Source organism: Miscanthus floridulus, chromosome 16 (genome assembly GCF_019320115.1).
Source record: "Miscanthus floridulus cultivar M001 chromosome 16, ASM1932011v1, whole genome shotgun sequence".
NCBI classification, from domain to species: domain Eukaryota; kingdom Viridiplantae; phylum Streptophyta; class Magnoliopsida; order Poales; family Poaceae; genus Miscanthus; species Miscanthus floridulus.
Window position 1 is genome coordinate 46,141,607 of NC_089595.1, and position 17,735 is coordinate 46,159,341.

At 36.9% G+C, this 17,735-nt stretch overlaps 1 protein-coding gene across 1 annotated transcript; it reads right to left on the reverse strand.

Moving 5' to 3' along the window:
- Positions 1-1,475: 1,475 nt before the first annotated feature.
- Positions 1,476-5,494, reverse strand: LOC136513604 (uncharacterized). Its single transcript, XM_066507573.1, has 5 exons — positions 5,359-5,494; positions 4,963-5,139; positions 4,630-4,731; positions 2,276-2,518; positions 1,476-1,874 (listed from the first exon to the last, which is right to left on the reverse strand). The coding sequence occupies exons 1-5, from the start codon at positions 5,431-5,433 to the stop codon at positions 1,662-1,664; spliced, it is 810 nt and encodes a 269-aa protein (XP_066363670.1). The 5' UTR covers positions 5,434-5,494; the 3' UTR covers positions 1,476-1,661.
- Positions 5,495-17,735: the final 12,241 nt, after the last annotated feature.

Consider the following 17,735-nt stretch of genomic DNA (forward strand, 5'->3'; position numbering starts at 1 on the left):
GTTAAGAGGCTGATCACCTCGGGCGAAAGGGTAAATCATGACTCATAGTGAAAGTGTACAACCTCTGCAGAGTGTAAACCTAGTATATCAGCCGTGCTCATGGTCACGAGCGGCCTTGGACCTTTATGGAATAGATGATGAACACTGATGATAAAGATGCTCACTAATGATTACTGTTTATGCTATTCATTATTCATGTTTACCTGATCATGTATTTATATGGGCTTGTGAATAAACTTGTTGCCACCCAATTGCTAAAAGATGACTCATTAAAAGCTAATTGCAGTTAAACCAATGTCAGCCTTTTGAGCCTCATGAACCTTATGTTATATTTGTTGAGTATGACATGTACTTACGCTTGCTTTACTTTTTAAATCTTTGAAAAAATCTCGGATGGGTACCAGATTGCTAGAGTTTGGAGGAATGAGGCTTGTGATCAACCAGTCAGTTGTCTCTGTAGAATTGGAGTCTTCCCCGAAGATCTAAGTTGTCTTTCCGTTGTTTGCTGTCTAAGGTTATATCCTTTATATTAAGTATGTTATATATTGAGCATTGTCTTTCGATATTATCCTTATTTGTAGTTATATATGAGATTTGACTTTCTGGGCTCACATACGGTGTGTATCTGGTATTGTTCTTAAAATCGGGTGCTACAACAAGCTACAAAGGTGTCTAAGATTGGACGCTTGACTAGTGTAGCTAGCTACAGAGTATACTCTTCCTATATATAACATGCATATCATATCGTTGGGGCTGGCAGTGGTGTTTGTAAGTACATCGTATTCAGTTTACAACAATCTTATAATTGTGAAAACATAATTCAAGTATGATGGCGAGAAATGAAATAATTCAAGCTGCCTCTATTAATCATTAACGGATGAGGGCATCTTAAGTGCATCCATGTCTCTTAAGAAGTCTGCCTCTGTTAGTCCCATTAAAGGCGACCGGCGCCTCTCCGTTAATGGGGTTAACAGAGCGCACTCACCTCTAAAAATATTGATTAATAGTGACCCTTTACCAAAGGCGGACACTGTGTCCACTTCCATTAATAAAAAACGACCGCCTCGGAAAACGTCCACAATAGTAGCGACTCATGTGTTTGTGACATTTCTATCATATATGGACTGATATGTTTGTGAGATTATGAATGGTTTGTTGGTATTTGTAATATCCAGTTCATCTTTTATGTTTATATATATGTTAAATTCCCTAATGTTTCACATGTCTTTTGTTCAGCCGCTAAATGGCTTAAGCTGCTATTTAACCCATCATTGCTTCTTAGTCTGTAGAAAAAAATGAGACGCTAAAGGTCATAGCCGGCTATCTAGAACTTTGACAGTTTGGATGGCCCACGAATTCTCATGACATCTCATATATAATACACAGATCATTCAGAATCTGGTATCCCAATCATTCGGAGCTAATCGACCAGACATCATAATCATCCTGATCTGTTATGATTTAACCTCCAAGAATTCCATAGTAATCGAGTTTAATTTATTAAGTTTTTTGAACAGTTTCTTAAGGTCATATATAAAGTAAAGACAAGGCTTCAATCTCGTCTTCCCGTCTTTGCTGCTCAGAGTAGAATTCTTGTACACTTCGACAAGACGAACTGTGCAAGTGCAATGGTATGTATGAAGAGGAATTTCCATTTGCTTTTATCGAATATGAAGATTCCTAGTCTGATCTCTTCTTTGCATTCTCTCAGAATACTTGACAATGTCGATACCAGAGGTGTTGCGGCCACCAAATGCAGACTCCAGCTTGTCCAGGTCAAACATGTCAGCCATTATTCTCTGGCTTTCGGAATTGTTAGTGTAGACAAATTTCACTTTCTCTTTCAGCTCTGGCCCGATGAAGTAATTTAGTATCTACAAAAGCAAGTTTTCAGAACTAAGGCATGCAGATGTTCTGGAAAGCACAGTTCAGGGATGCAAGGGTACAGTGTCAGTTCCAATATTCAACTGAACCTACAATAGAAGTACTACTATGTACATTACATGTGCACTGAGTGCACTCATCAGTATTTGGGGTCGAGCATACCATTCTGAACATATAAACTTTTCAAGAAACAAATTATCCATTGAACATGTCTTTGACATTAATTCCATTGTAATATGCCATAAAAATATAAAACACAATATACATTGACAATACAGTTAATGAATTAATATATTATTATTTCTATGAAATGTTTGACGACCTATATCTGAATTATGAATGGTGTTGTTAAACTTAGAAGAGTATAGTAGTGCTTTCGGGAATACTGTACCTTCCAAAAGGATTCGAATATCTTTGGAGGGTTGCAAAGAATTGCAGCTCCTACCAACCCTGGATAATAGTTCTGAATTATGTGCACTGATTGACGTGACTCCGCCAATGGAGTACTTGATACTGTCCATCCACTGAAATCAACTACCCAAACAATATTTTCTTGTGCATTTTCTGAGCTCATGGTACAACTTTCCAAGTTGTAAACTAGTAGTTTGACCTCCTCCTTCGCTGGAACTAAGCTCTGTTCGAACACGCATTAGTATTAGCAAAATATATGTTATGGACAAAGAAGTAAAAAACTATTCTTCAAATTTAAGAAATCCCTACCGGACATTGGTATGATCTCCCAAATGTAAAGTTAGTATCAAAATTTTTTTGCATGATGTTTGAAGAAAATGATGCCAAAACATATAAGATACATATTTCTTTATACAAAACATTTTAATGTTATTTCATATGCCCGATATTAAGGCTTTTTGCTTTGGTATTGGGAAGTGATTGTGGACGTCGAGCGTGACGTCAGTATTGTGGCCTCCTTCCAACCCCACGAGGGTACTCAGGCTGTCAGGCACTAATGTTGACAACATCCAATCCAAACTCCACAATCAGATCCGAAAGACTGTCTCATGCAACTAAAGGCAGAATAAAATCTACTAAAGGCAAGTACATTGCTACATATCAGCAGTCTTAAAGACTATCTAATGCAATGCCACGTAGTGTTTTTTATGACATGGAGGAGAGACAAGAAGCTAAGAGAAAGAGGTAGTTGTTTGGTGAAGCAACCATCTCGTCATAAAAAATTAGGAGTTACCACGGGAAGACCCGGGGGTTATCCACGGAGTTACCCGGCCAGGAGCTTGGCCCTTGCGAGGGGCTCCAACGAGGACTAGTGGGCAGCGCAATATTCTTGATACCTTGGGAAAATCGACCATCAACGGGAGTTTGCATTCTCGACCTCATTTATACTTCCATACTTAATGGCATCTCTTGGTTATATGCTTACCTTTTCTAGTCTAGTTTGTAAGGTTATTTGATAGGATTAAAATCTAGGTTGCATAACTCTCTTGTGTTAGTGATAGCAAAACTTAGCAAAACAATAGTACACATTTAGATAGATCTTGTATAGTTTTTGATAAGTAGGTTTTAGTTGGTCATTAGTTTTGAATTACCTTGTTCGTTCCTCCTTCTAACCGTCACTGTCCCTTCATCCCTTCCTCGTGTTCCATGTATCTAAACAATCTCTCTTTGATTTGGATCATATGAGCTGTGAAGTAGTACCATCAATTGCACTCGTCTTGTGAAGCACAAGGGATTTGTGTCCACTTCTTTCTAATGCGAGAAGTACAAGGCATATTAGCAAATTAGTACTGTCATTTTAACTGAGCAGATTTATTGCCATTTTATCATTCCAAAATCACAATTCAAATGATGTTCACTCATACAGTTTTATGCAGATCAAACGAGCATGCATTCAAGGAAGTGGTCATCATTAGGCATGAAAGAATTGATGAGTATGTGAAATCCTACTAATTATGTGACAGTATTATGATTATTTTTGGTGCATTTCTTTTGTGACACCTCATTCAGGTTTTTCTCAGGGCTTAATAAAATGATTGATACTAACTTTTTTTCCTGCATTAATTTCTTCCATATAGAAGTTCTAGCTGTCTTGCAATAGTTTTTTTTATTATAGGTGTTCTCTTTCTAAGTCAGATAAGGTAAGCAAACCCTGAATTCTGCTGAACCACTCATATACAGTGGACCAGTGGTACATCTAGAAGATTTCACCTTCTGAAAATGGATCTTCATCTGTATTTTACCTAGTGTTTTCCTCAATCCTAATGTAGTACTAGCTTGTCCTAGGAACATCACTTAGAATTAATAGAGGTTTATGGAATTGTCATAGGCAAAAAGTTCAGTGTTCTAAACAAATAGTCTGTGAGCTAAACTTGTAGATTTACTTCTTGCGTTTCATTTCTGAAATTGTGCATCTGTGCTAGTTTGATATGGATGTGATATTGTCCATGGATATTGCCGTTGTCATCCATACTGGGGTATTTCATAGCATGGCTGAGATGAAAGTGTACCATTAGTACACAAAATTCTATTGACCACAAAAAATAGAAGGAAAAATTCCTAAAAGTACCATTAGTACTTACCGACTACTTTAACAAAGCTGATAGAATTAATACAAAAATTCTGTTCATATTAGCCTGCATAGGAAAAATGTATCTACTCTATTAAAGCTATATGTTTCGCACTTTTATATTTTTTATTTTATTTACTGGAAAATGTTTGTGTGCGTGATTTCTATATTTATTTTGGACAACTAGATGAGCTACTAAAACTGACCTTTATTGACGGCATTGTTACCATCACAGTTCGCCCATTCTTGTCGAGGTAGTCAGCTATATACGCTTTCTTCAACAAATGCTCCCTTTCAGCAATGTCTTCCTGACATAAATTTCAAGAAAAAGCTTGCTCTTTGTGACTAAAGATAACATAAACACAAAAGAATACATAACAGTGACCTTTTACAACAATATAAACTTGTGCCTATATATTTGGGTCGAATCATACGAGTTCAAATTTGATCTTAAATTCCAAACGTCAAAGAAATATACACTCCCAGGCCAGCTCAGTAAGGCAATATACATATCCAATAATATACGGCTACTGACTTACCCAACGGATTTTGTCCGGCCTGTACTGACGCCTCCACTTGACAGTTTCTTTGAGAGCCTTGGTCGCTTGCACCGTGCTCCAGTCTCTAGTACGGAGGAAGCGGCGGATGGTGGGGTCCGTCAAGAAGCCTGGCATCTCTGTTGGCAGGTCACCCAGGAGTTCCCGTACCTCATTTATCTGTATAAGTATGTCCATATCGACGAGTTAGAGTTACTGAAGACCATTTCTGTATTCTGTAAGGTGCGCACTAATGAATTTCCTGCGGAAGTTCTTACTTTCACCGAAAAGGAGATGAAGATTTTATACTTTAGTTAACCACCGTTTTATTCTGTACAAAAACGATGCTGCTCTACTATAGTATATATGTAATGTAAGCGGCTGAGCCTAGCGTCTGACCTTTGCCTGCTGTTCATCTGAAGACGCCTGTTTCTTCAGCTTTGGCTCGCTCCTGCTCTTGAGGAGGTAACTCATTGCTTGTGCTCAGTTCTGGGTTTCTGGATATATACCTGCACACATCCCACAGGAGTTGCTCCTCGATTTATAGAGTTTTCTTGCGTGTGCCATTCCCTGGTCAGCATCATGGAGACGAGGATACGAGAAGATCGACGGAATGGAATGGCAGGTGAGGAGATGGTAGTTGAGCTATGAATGCGTTCAACGATGTACCGGTTCTCCCTTGCGTCTGTGTCATGGTTCACGCCGAATTTAAGGTGGTCGGATGGAGTTCGGCCAGAACACCTCTTGTATGCATGTGCAGTGCAGGTGTGTCTGTGTGTGTGTTTTGAATCAGTGCAGGTGTAGTTGGCTGGTAATCGTTAAGAACGAGGAAGACACGGCTGCAGTCACTCTCAATTGTCACCACACATCACGAAGCCATGGAGCCACAGACATATGGTCCAGCCTCGGCGAGGATAAATACTGTAATTTTCTTCTAGCTGATAAGGATGGTCAGCTGAAGAGATTAATTATTACGATGGCAACTAAACATTCTTCCTGTGAAATAAGGCCCGATTTCATACTAATTAAGAGTATTAAACATAGGTTAATTATAAAACTAGTTGCAAAGATGAAGCTAATTTGCGAGACGAATCTATTAAGTCCAATTAGTCTATGATTTGACAACGTGGTGCTACAATAAACATTTGCTAATGATAGATTAATTAGGCTTTGTAGATTCGTCTCGCAAATTAGCCTAGGGATTCTGTAATTAGTTTTATAATTAGCTCATGTCTAATCCTCCTAATTAGTATTCGAACTTCCGATGTGACAAGGGCTAAACTTTAGCCAAGAATTCAAACACCCCCTAAATATATGGCACACACGCACTTATTATGGTCAAGCCCCTTCGATTGACGAGAACATGGAAATATTAATTGCAGAATTGGGTTTTGCCATCGCAATTTCTTTTACGCAACCGATAGCCGATCACGCGATGCCCGCAAAACAGCACCCACACCCCAGGTGCCAAAAAAAACCCAAGATGTTACTAACGTCTCTTCCCACGTGCGAGAGCATGAAAACTCGGTATTAAAACCCCTTCATCAAAGTAAAACGCAGAAGCAACCACAAGAACATAACTATGATTAAGATAAATTTCATCACTATGTTTTTTGAAAACATGAAGGATCTCCATGACTGATAAACCAGTTTATCACAGCAAGCCAAAAACATCGTTATTATCTCTAATAGTGTGTGAAACAGTGAAGATGTGCCGCTAATTCCCTCCCTTCAAGCAAAGCATCCAAATCAAGCACCTACAAATATAAAGGGGTGAGAATAAATCACAGCACATGTCATTCAAACTACAGTTTAATTAGACATCAATTTAATCAGAGAAGAAAACTTGTCATTATTATAAATAAAAGGTTCATGATAAGATTATTAATCCAATAAAATTTCTATAAAGAAATTAAGGACATGATATAAAATAAATGAATGACCTTCACATATGAATAAGACAATACTCCTCGTATTATAAATGAAACAATACTCCTCATATATGTCACACCTCAAAAATTTTGATTTTGGGTTGTACATAGAAAACACTAAATAAAATGAATTATTTTAATATTTGGATAAAATTTACCAAGTTTAGTTTGAGGTAGCGAAACTTTAGTTATAGAAAAATGTGAATTTTTAAAGTTTTCTAATTTTGATGGGCTTTTGGATGATGTGATGTTTGCTTGTTGCTTTTTTGTGTGTCGAGAGTGAGCAAAGTTTTTAAAATACATTAGTAGGTCGATTTTCCTTCTCCGACACGCCTTTATCTTTTTCTACAATCAAATACTTTATTTCTCGGCTCAAGTTTTTGTTGGGAGCTTCCTAAAATCTTTTCTTTGTAATGCAAATCACTCATTTTAGTTCCTCACCCGTCAATCAATCTCTACAAACTTCTCAGGAAATTTTCCATCTTTTTCTGGAACTTGTTCCTACTTGTCTTTGAGCATAATTTAATTTTTAGATGCTCCAAATTATTTTATCATGGGCTCCAAATACTTTATTTGGGTTTCTCATGTTTCATAATGTCTTTGGGAATTTTCCCCGAATTTTCAGAGCTTTCACAGTATTTTTTGCGGCTTAAATAATAATTCTAGACTTTTCTAGAATTATTTTATTCACGAAATTAATTAATTCTGAAAATAATAAATCTCTTATTTTTTCCAACACTCAAATCCCATGTGCAATAATCCTAATAAATCCTAAAGGGCCATGCATTTATTTACTAATGGGTTTTAATGATTATTTAGGCCCATTAGTAAATATGGAGGGTGCAACATCAATTAGTACTATATCGCTAGCTGATGTAGATGTGGGGAGTTTTTCTCCCTATAAATATATACCAACCCCTTGGGTAAAGCACATCAAAACTACCATGAGAGGAGCATCTAGTTTGGGAAATCCCTCATATAGTAAATTAGATTTTTCTCCTCCTCTCGCCATGGCCATCGCCGTCGCACTGCCTAGCTTGACCATCCTCTCCTTCATGCAACAAGTCAAGCCGCCCCTGCGCAACTGTTGTTGCCACGGGCATGTGGTGGCTATATGGGAGGCCAAAGGATGAAGACAAGGTAATTACAAAATTACCACCAGTTCATAATATTGTCGTCGTATATTTGTTTTAAGTCTGTGTCGAGTTGTTCCAATTGTGTTAGATTTGTATCGATGTGATATACGTTCCAATTGCGCTAGTGTCGTCATTTTTCATCTGAAGTGACTTATATATATATGCTTAAATATTAATTTGATTAATATGCATGCAACTAGTTTTTATAAATAAAAGCAACATAATTATATACAATGCTCTTTTGCAAATAAGTTTTAACATGACTAGTTGCTAACATAAATATGTTTCAAAATTATAATATGTTTAGTCTAATCACACATATCAAATTTGATTAGATGTTCTCACATGTCAGTTTGTATTTACAAGTTAAAGTTGAATTGGCATAAATGATATCAAAATATTTATAAATAAAATATGATTAGCTTCAACTAAGTTTTTAGGTATAAGTATGATTTGTTTAATATAAATTAATGCTACTCGCATAGTTTTTCCTAATTAACATAAATCAAGCTTATAGTCTTCTCTTTTTCTTTTATAATATAAAATTCTCGATAGTCGTTTCTTTTTAACGATAGTTCCGCTATCAGCGTTTCTTGCGATTCCATGACCGTAGAACTAGCTCTCTTTGAATACGTTGTTTTATCTTATGTGTTGTACTGTTCTTAGTTCCTTTTATTTGTTGCTTGTATATTTGCCTATGTGTGGTGCTTGCTACGAGTAGAACAAGATCCGTTTATGGGTGCTCAAGATCAGATAGAAGCAAAGTACGAGGAAAATGTGAGCAAGAGTAAAAGACAAGTATAGCATGGGACCATCCTTGTTACCTATTCACCTTTAATCACTTAATTCATATTGCATGTGTCTACCTTGTTGCCAATAAGGATAACCTAGATATTTGATATCTTGTACCTTGACACCATGGGTGATTATGCATTGGATAGTATTATGCTATTGCTCAAGATGAATAACCATAATCTTGTAACTTGACTAATGGAATATGCAATAAACACTAAAAGATGATTTTTAGCAACATGGAACAAGGGGGCTAGAGCATTGGGATGTTTTAAGGTGCTCTAGATTCCTCTCCCTAAGGACTTATCTGTAAGTGATCATCCGAGACTTATAGTACAACTATAAGGGCTACATGGCTCTGGCTTTAGCTCAGTATGAGGACCTTTTCTAGCTTGTTAGAGGTTACCTTGATTGGCGTAAGAATGGCTTGACGAATCAGGTATAGGACAACCTCAACTCTTATGTGTATAGCCGTGATGGAAATATGCCATTCGATAGGGGGGTTCCTATATCTGTTTGCCTAGTGAATCTAATAGCCCTAACTTGTTAGACGAACCTTTGAAAAGCTTCATAGTGAGCCCTGCCAACCATCCTTGGTAGTGGGTCAAGAGGTTGATCACCTCGGGCGAAAGGATAAATCACGACTCATAGTGAAAGTGTACAACCTCTGCAGAGTGTAAAACTTTTAATCAGCCATGCTCACGGTCACGAGCGGCCTTGAAACATTTACGGAATAGATGATGAACACTGATAATACTAATGATAAAGATGCTCATTAATGATTAATTGTTTATGCTATTTATTATTCATATTTACCTGATCATGTGTTTATATGGGCTTGTGAATAAACTTATTGTCACCCAATTGCTAAAAGATGACTCATTAAAAGCTAATCGCAGTTGAACCAGTGTCAGCCTTTTGAGCCTCATGAACCCGATGATATATTTGTTGTGTACGACATGTACTTACATTTGCTTTATTTTTCAATTATTTGGATAAAAATCTTGGATGGATACCAGATTGCTAGTCTGGACGAGTTCGGCTTGTGATCAACCAGTTAGTTGTCCCTGTGGAATTGGAGTCTTCACCTAAAGATCAGAGTTATCTTTCCGTTGTTTACTGTCTAAGGTTATATCCTTTATACTAAGTACATTATATATTGAGCATTTTCTTTCGATATTACCCTTATCTATAGCTACATGTGAGATTTGACTTCTTAGGCTCACATATGGTGTGTATCTGGTTTTGTTCTTAAAACCAGGTGCTACAAAGTGGTATCAAAGCAATACTGACTGTCGGACGCAAGCCTAGTAGAAACTGGTCGTTCTAAGGTTTAGAATTTGCTGCAAAACTACTTTTTCATCTCCTTGACTAGTTAAATTGATTATTTCTTATCCTTGTTCTATTTTTTTCTCTCCTTGATAGCTTCCTTTGAGCTATTGCTTCTTATCTCCTTGATTTTATTTTTTTTTTGCTTTACTAAAGTTTTCTGATCTTACCTTATTCAAATTTGCGATGGCTTCATCATAATCCACTCCTTAGGATGCCCGCCATTACTACAGAAGGACATGTAGTTTCGATGTTGTGATGCATGCTTGTCTTGTTTGGTGTGTTGCTTGTTTGTCATCCCTATCTTTGTGATCCAAAGGAAGGCCCTGAAGACTGCACCAACATGAGGATCTTCGTATAGAATATTCAGAGTTTAGCAAAACTCTTGTTAAGTAGGGTAGCATCCTCTACAAAGCATTGTTGACCTTTATCTTCCTTGCTATCCTTGGCAACTCCCAAATCCACTTTATCATGCAAGTTCATTCCTTCATCTCATGAATCCTGAATCAAGGAAGTGTGGAGACGTGAAGATCTTCTTTATCTTTCTCCCTAGTCTCTCTAAATCTCGGGACAAGATTCCTGTTAAGTGGGGTAGTTTGTCACACGCCAAAATTTCCGATTTTGGGTGGTGCATAGAAAACACTAAATAAAATGAATTATTTTAATATTTGGATAAAATTTACCAAGTTTAGTTTGAGCTAGCGCAAATTTAGTTAGAGGAAAAATGTGAATTTTCAAAGTTTTCTAATTTTGATGGGCTTTTGGATGATGTGATGTTTGCTTGTTGCTTCTTTGTGTGTTAAGAGTGAGCAAAGTCTTTAAAATGCATTAGTTGGTCGATTTTCCTTCTCCGACACGTCTTTATCTTTTTCTACAATCAAATTCATTAATTCTCTGCTCAAGTTTTTGTTGGGAGCTTCCTAAAATCTTTTCTTTGTAACGCAAATCACTCCTTTCGATTCCTTGTCCGTCAATCAATCTCTTCAAACTTCTCAGGAATTTTTCTAGCTTTTTCTAGAACTTGTTCCTACTTGTCTGTGACTATAATTTAATTTTTAGATGCTCCAAATTATCTTATCATGGGCTCCAAATACTTTATTTCGATTTCTCGTGTTCCATAATGTCTTTGGGAATTTTCCCTGAATTTCAGAGCTTTCAGAGTATTTTTGTAGCTTAAATAATAATTCTAGACTTTTCTAGAATTATTTTATCCACGAAATTAATTAATTCCAAAAATAATAAATCTCTCATTTTTTTTCCAAAGCTCAAAGCCCATGTGCAATAATCCTAATAAATTCTAAAGGGCCATGGATTTATTTACTAATGGGCTTTAATGATTATTTAGGCCCATTAGTAAATGTGGAGGGTGCAACATCAATCAGTACCGTATCGCTAGTTGATGTAGATGTGGGGAGTTTTTTTCCCTATAAATATGTACCAACTCCTTGGGCAAAGCACACCAAAACTTCCATAAGGGGAGCCCTTAATTTGGGAAATCCCTCGTATAGTAAATTAGATTTTTCTCCTCCTCTCACTGTCGCCGTCGCCGCCGCGCTGCCCTAGGCGACCATCCTCTCCTTCGTGCAACAAGTCGAGCCCACCCCTGCGCAGCTGGTGTTGCCACGGCCATGTGGCGGCTGTACGGGAGGCCAAAGGATGAAGACGAGGTAATTACAAAATTACCACCAGTTCGTAATATCATCGTCGTATATTCGTTTTAAGTTCATTTCGAGTCGTTCCAATTGCGTTAGATTCATATCGATGTGATCTACATGCTAGTGTCATCGTTTTTCATGTCAAGTGACTTTTATATATATGCTTAAATATTAATTTGATTAATATGCAAGCAACTAGTTTTTATAAATAAAAGCAACATAATTATATACAATGCTCTTTTGCAAATAAGTTTCTACATGACTAGTTCCTATATCTATTTGCCGAGTGAATCTAATAGCCCTAACTTGGTAGATGACCCTTTGAAAGGCTTCATAGTGAACCCTGCTGACCTTCCTTGGTAGTGGGTCAAGAGGCTGATCACATCGGGCGAAAGGGTAAATCATGACTCGCTGTGAAAGTGTACAACCTCTGCAGAGTGTAAAACTGGTATATCAGCCGTGCTCATGGCCATGAGCGTCCTTGGAACATTTATGGAATAGATGATGAACACTGATGATACTGATGATAAAGATGCTCATTAATGGTTAATTGTTTATGCTATTCATTACTCATGTTTGCCTGATCATGTGTTTATATGGGCTTGTAAATAAACTTGTTGCCACCCAATTGCTAAAAGATGACTCATTAAAAGCTAATCACAATTGAACCAGTATTAGCCTGTTGAGCCTCATGAACCCCATGATATATTTGTTGAGTACGACATGTACTTACGTTTGCTTTATTTTTTAATTATTTGGATAAAAATCCTGGATAGGTACCAGATTGCTAGTATGAAGGAGTTAGGCTTGTGATCAACCAGTCAGTTGTCCCTGTGGAATTGGAGTCTTCACCCTAAGATTGGAGTTATCTTTCCGCTGTTTGCTGTCTAAGGTTATGTCCTTTATATTAAGTACGTTATATATTGAGCATTTTCTTTTGATATTACCTTTATTTGTAGTTATATGTGAGATTTGACTTCCTGGGTTCACATATGGTGTGTATCTGATTTTGTTCTTAAAACCGGGTGCTACAATATAAATAGAAACAATCCTATGTATTAGCTTTGCCAGATCAGGACAAGAGTTTTTCTATCTACTGCGATGCACTTTGTCAAGCTGTGGGATATGTCCTTATGCAAGAAGAGAAAGTACTCATCAAGGTAATAAAGGAAAAGAGTTGAACAATTTGACTCACGAACTGGAGCTACATGTGGCATCTACAAGGACATGAGAGTATGTTTTCACAAATGATTGGACTGAAACTTGGGACATCATCATTGGGTTGGAGTAATCAAGGATGGTGACTTGGAAAGGTGCTATCACCTGGAGAAATAAATGTCATTGCTGATGACCTTAGCAAATGAGAGTTATGCTAAGAAGATTCGGACGACACCAAAGATTAAGGAATTGTGTTCAAGGTTTGAGCATCTTAACCAGAGTCTAGTCATTGATGTTCTAAAGTTGGTAGTAGAGCATACTTTAGAAAAAGAATTTCACAAAGGCACATTAGAATTGTTATTAAGAAAAGGAGCTACCCGAGAAAGTGAAAAAATCCAAAGACAAAGTATCCCTATCTCCTAGTCGACGTCTTCCTAATCTCGAGGACGAGATTCATCTTAAGGGGTGTAGAATTATAACACCCTAAAATTTGCTTCTCTTGAAATAGAGCTAAAATGATTTAATTTTGTATTTTTATGCTCATGAAAACATAGGAAAATAAAAAAATTTCATTAAATTAAAATTTATCTTACGGTAGAAACATGTTTGTTGCATTCATGTCAGTCGCACCTTATGTTTCTATGTGCAAAATATTTTTTTAAATACGTTTAGGAGACGAATAACTATCTCTAGGAATTTTTCAACTTCTTTCTAGAATTTAATTTCTACCTCCTTGACCTTAATGTTTATGTTCCAAGTTCCCAACAATCTTTTCTTGAGCTCCAACTACTGTAAGGGGAGCCCCTAGTTTGAGAAATCCCTTGTGTAGTAAATTAGATTTTTCTTCTCCTTCTCTTACTGCTATCTGCCGGTCCACCGCCGTCATGACCTGTTCCCCTCCTGCCAACCAGGGCCCTACCCTGCTGATCGGCCATGGCATGGATGCCCTCATGTTCCGTTCGTCATGCACAAGGTTGAAGACCAAGTAATTACGAGTTTGCCACTGGTTCGTATCATCTATTCGGTTCATTCAAGTTGCGTTAGATTCGTGTTGATGAGCTCTACGCAGAAATGCTAATGCTTTTATGTCACATGTTTTTTCATATATAGTTAAATATTAAAATGATTTAATGTTAATGCAACTAGTTTTATAATTAAAATCAATATAGGTTTTCTACTGTGTTGTTTTATATACAAACATTAATATTATTATTAATTACAAATATAAATATGATTTTCAATTATAAATTTTCTTAGCTTAAATAGGCATCATGTACAGCTTGTTTAGATGTTCTCACATACTTATTTATTTTGTAAAGTTAAAGTTTAACTTGCTTAATAAATTATGTGATAATATGTATAAGATAAAATATGGTTAGCTTCAACTCGATTTTATGTATAAATATGATTTGTTTAAACTAAATTATTGATTCTTCCATGTTTTTGTTTAACTAAAATAAATCAAGCTTATAGCTGTAGGCCTTTTCTTTTATATAACATAAAACTTTCAGTAGTCGTTCTTTTCAGCCGTAGCTCCGTTTTCGGCGTCTCTTGCGTTCTCATGACCATAGCAACTAGCTCTCTTTTAGTATGTTGTTTTATCTCATGTGGTGTACTGCTCTTAGTTGTGTTCTTGTATGTGTGCTTGGTATGCTACGATCTACGAGTAGAAGAAGAGCTATCCAAAAGCGTTGGAGACTGAAAGACCAGAAGATCAAAGGTCCAACAAGGAGTTGACCATTAGTTGTAAAGCAAGTGAAAGGCAAGTATAGTATGGGATCATCCTTGTTGTCCTATTCACACTAATCATATTTTAATCATATTGCATGTGTCTACCTTAACTACCACTAAGGATTTACTGTACTTTGTTACCCTGTACCTTGATTCCTACGGGTGTATGCATTTGGGTAGTATGAAACTAGCGCTCAATTAAAGACCATGATCTTGTAACTTGACTAATGGTATATGAAATAAACACTAAAAGTTATTTTTTAGCAATAAGGAACAAGGGGGCTAGAGCATAGTTTTTGTGATCTTTTAGATTCCTCTCCTTAAGGACTTATCTGTAAGTGATCATCGAGACTTAAAGTACAAAAATGAGTGCTACATGGCTCTGGGTTTAGTCAAGTATGGCGATCTTTTCTAGCTTGTTAGTGGTTACCCATAAGGGCGCAAAAGGGGCTTACCGAGTCGGGCATAGGACAACCTCTGTTCCTATGTGTATAGTCGTGAAGGAATTGTGCCATTCGAAAGGAGGTTCCTATATCTGCTTGCCAATTGGAAACATAGCCGTCCTAACTTGTTAGACGAACCTTTGAATGGCTTCATAGTGAACCCTGCCGACCTTCCTTGGTGGTAGGTCAAGAGGTTGGCCGCCTCGGGCGAAAGGGTAAATCATGGCTCATGGTGAAAGTGTACAGCCTCTGTAGAGTGTATAACTGGTATATCAGTCGTGCTCACGGTCATGAGCGGCCTTGGAACTCTTACGGAATAGACGATCACTATTGATTAATTGTTTATATTCATTATTCTCATTTACCTGATCATGTGTTTATATGGGCTTGTGATAAACTTGTTGCTACAAGAATACACATGAAGAAATGATATGGTGCAACTGCATAAATACTTACCACATATGCCACATATATCCACCACTATAAAACATAACACTTACCTCCTGATAATAGACAAATGACAAAAGAATCAACAATGGAACATATATAAATTACTTTAAAGGATAAGTGATTTCATAGTTAGTTATATCATCTTGTTTTCATTCATGTTATGATAGAGTGTAGGTAGAATAAATAACATGTCAAGCCGTAGTGAACCACCGCTACGTTTAGTTGCCTTCATTGAAGATCAAACATGTTTGATAAGAATGATCCGTAAGCACATCACCTATTTTAGAACAATGAACTCAGCACAAATACTCCAAATATCTCTCATAAACAATATATGGAGCGTTTCTATGTTCAAACCAACAACCGACAAAAACAGCCCCACTTGACCCCGATAAAACAGCAGCAGTGCTGTTTGTGATTTTTGTATCTTTAAAACCATAATAGCAATGATATCAAGTAAGTACTCCACAAGAATCTACATAGAACAAGCTACAATTTTGGTATTCAAACAAAGTTCAAATTATGCCATCTACTATTTTTCAAACAGCCTACAAACTGACAGACATGTTCTGTCTTTAACAGCAGAGACATTTTTAAACAAAAATGGTATCTCCCAAACCATCCAACTAAAACTTCTGAAATTATAGCATAACATAGAAAAGTCCATTCTCTATGAATTTCGTATAATGAAGATTTGCAGTAGAAGCATCTAACACAACGTAGTTAAGCTCTGGACTTCACTGAATGTTTCTGAAAGTAAACCAGGATAGCCAATTTCAAAAATTCATATCTAGAGTTATACTTAACCAAAAATTATGTTCTTTACCATTCTGGAAAGCTTATCAAATTGCACAACTTTTGTCCACATATAAATCTTCAATTCAGCAAGTAAGAGGGTGTAAAAGGCGTTAGATCTAAACTGCTCTGAATTTTTGACAGACCTATACAGTAGAATTCAGAATCTCATATCTCCTAGATCATTTGGCCTAAAATCTTGAACTTGGACTTCGTGGAAAGATCTCTGAGTCCTATATAACTTTTTAGTTCAATTGAAAACATAATTCGGCCTCTAAGATATCCAAAACTGTCGAACAATATAAACTGCCAGATCTAAGAACTGCAGAAAAACATGGATTCATGGTCTAACACTAAAACTTCAACCCTAATCCTTTCCTATGATGATTTACCACAACAAATCCACATTAAATCAAGTCCTATGGCAAAGGATCAAACCTCACCTAGGGTTTCCTCTTGAAGAACAATGAGAATAAGTTGGGGAATCCACTTATTTAGAACCTCTCCCTGATCTTCTCTTCGCCCTCGATCCGTTTTTCTATCCACCTTAGAGTTTCTTGCACCTCTGGAAATGGAGATTAGAGGGAATAAGGTGATGCAATGGTGGAGGGGAAGGAGATGACGTAATGAGGAGGGAAAAGAGGGAGGACGGCTGTGAGAGGGGAGATGGGCGAGTACTGTTCATGTGCCTCTTTCTCCCCCTACATCTTCCAATGATCATAGCCTTTTCATCTTAGCTCTGAACGGTGCATATGTGTAGTCAAACGAAATGTGTTCGACGAGCTCTACGCATCTATGGTCTCTGATCGTCCATCCGAGTAATGGATAAAAAACATTTTTTTGCCACTCAATAAAACTCCCGTCAATCTATTTACCACTTTGCGCTTTCTAACACACAAAACATATTCTGGGTGTTACATTCTACCCCCTTAAAAAATTCATCCTCGAATTCCTCTACTTGTAAGCAAACAAAAATTATGAGACTCTTATCAAGAGCAACAATTAACAGGTAGCTTGGCCAAGACCTCGTGGTATGAAGCGAAACCACTATTGAAAAGACAAAAAAAACACTACCAAAAACACAAGCACCAAGAAATGACGCTCATATGCTCTAGAACAATGAACTCAGAAATTCAGATTTTCTATAAATAGTAAATGCTTGAACTCAAACTCAAGGTCTCCATAAAGACATTCCCATAGCAAAGAGGTTAGGAAAACAATCTAGCACCACACTTTCCTAATTTTTATGGCTCATCCTACAAGAACAAACTAACATGTAAATATCCACCACAATTGTCAAACTTTCCTACCACACCAAAGAACAACATTACAAAGTGTGCCACAGATGTGCCTTAA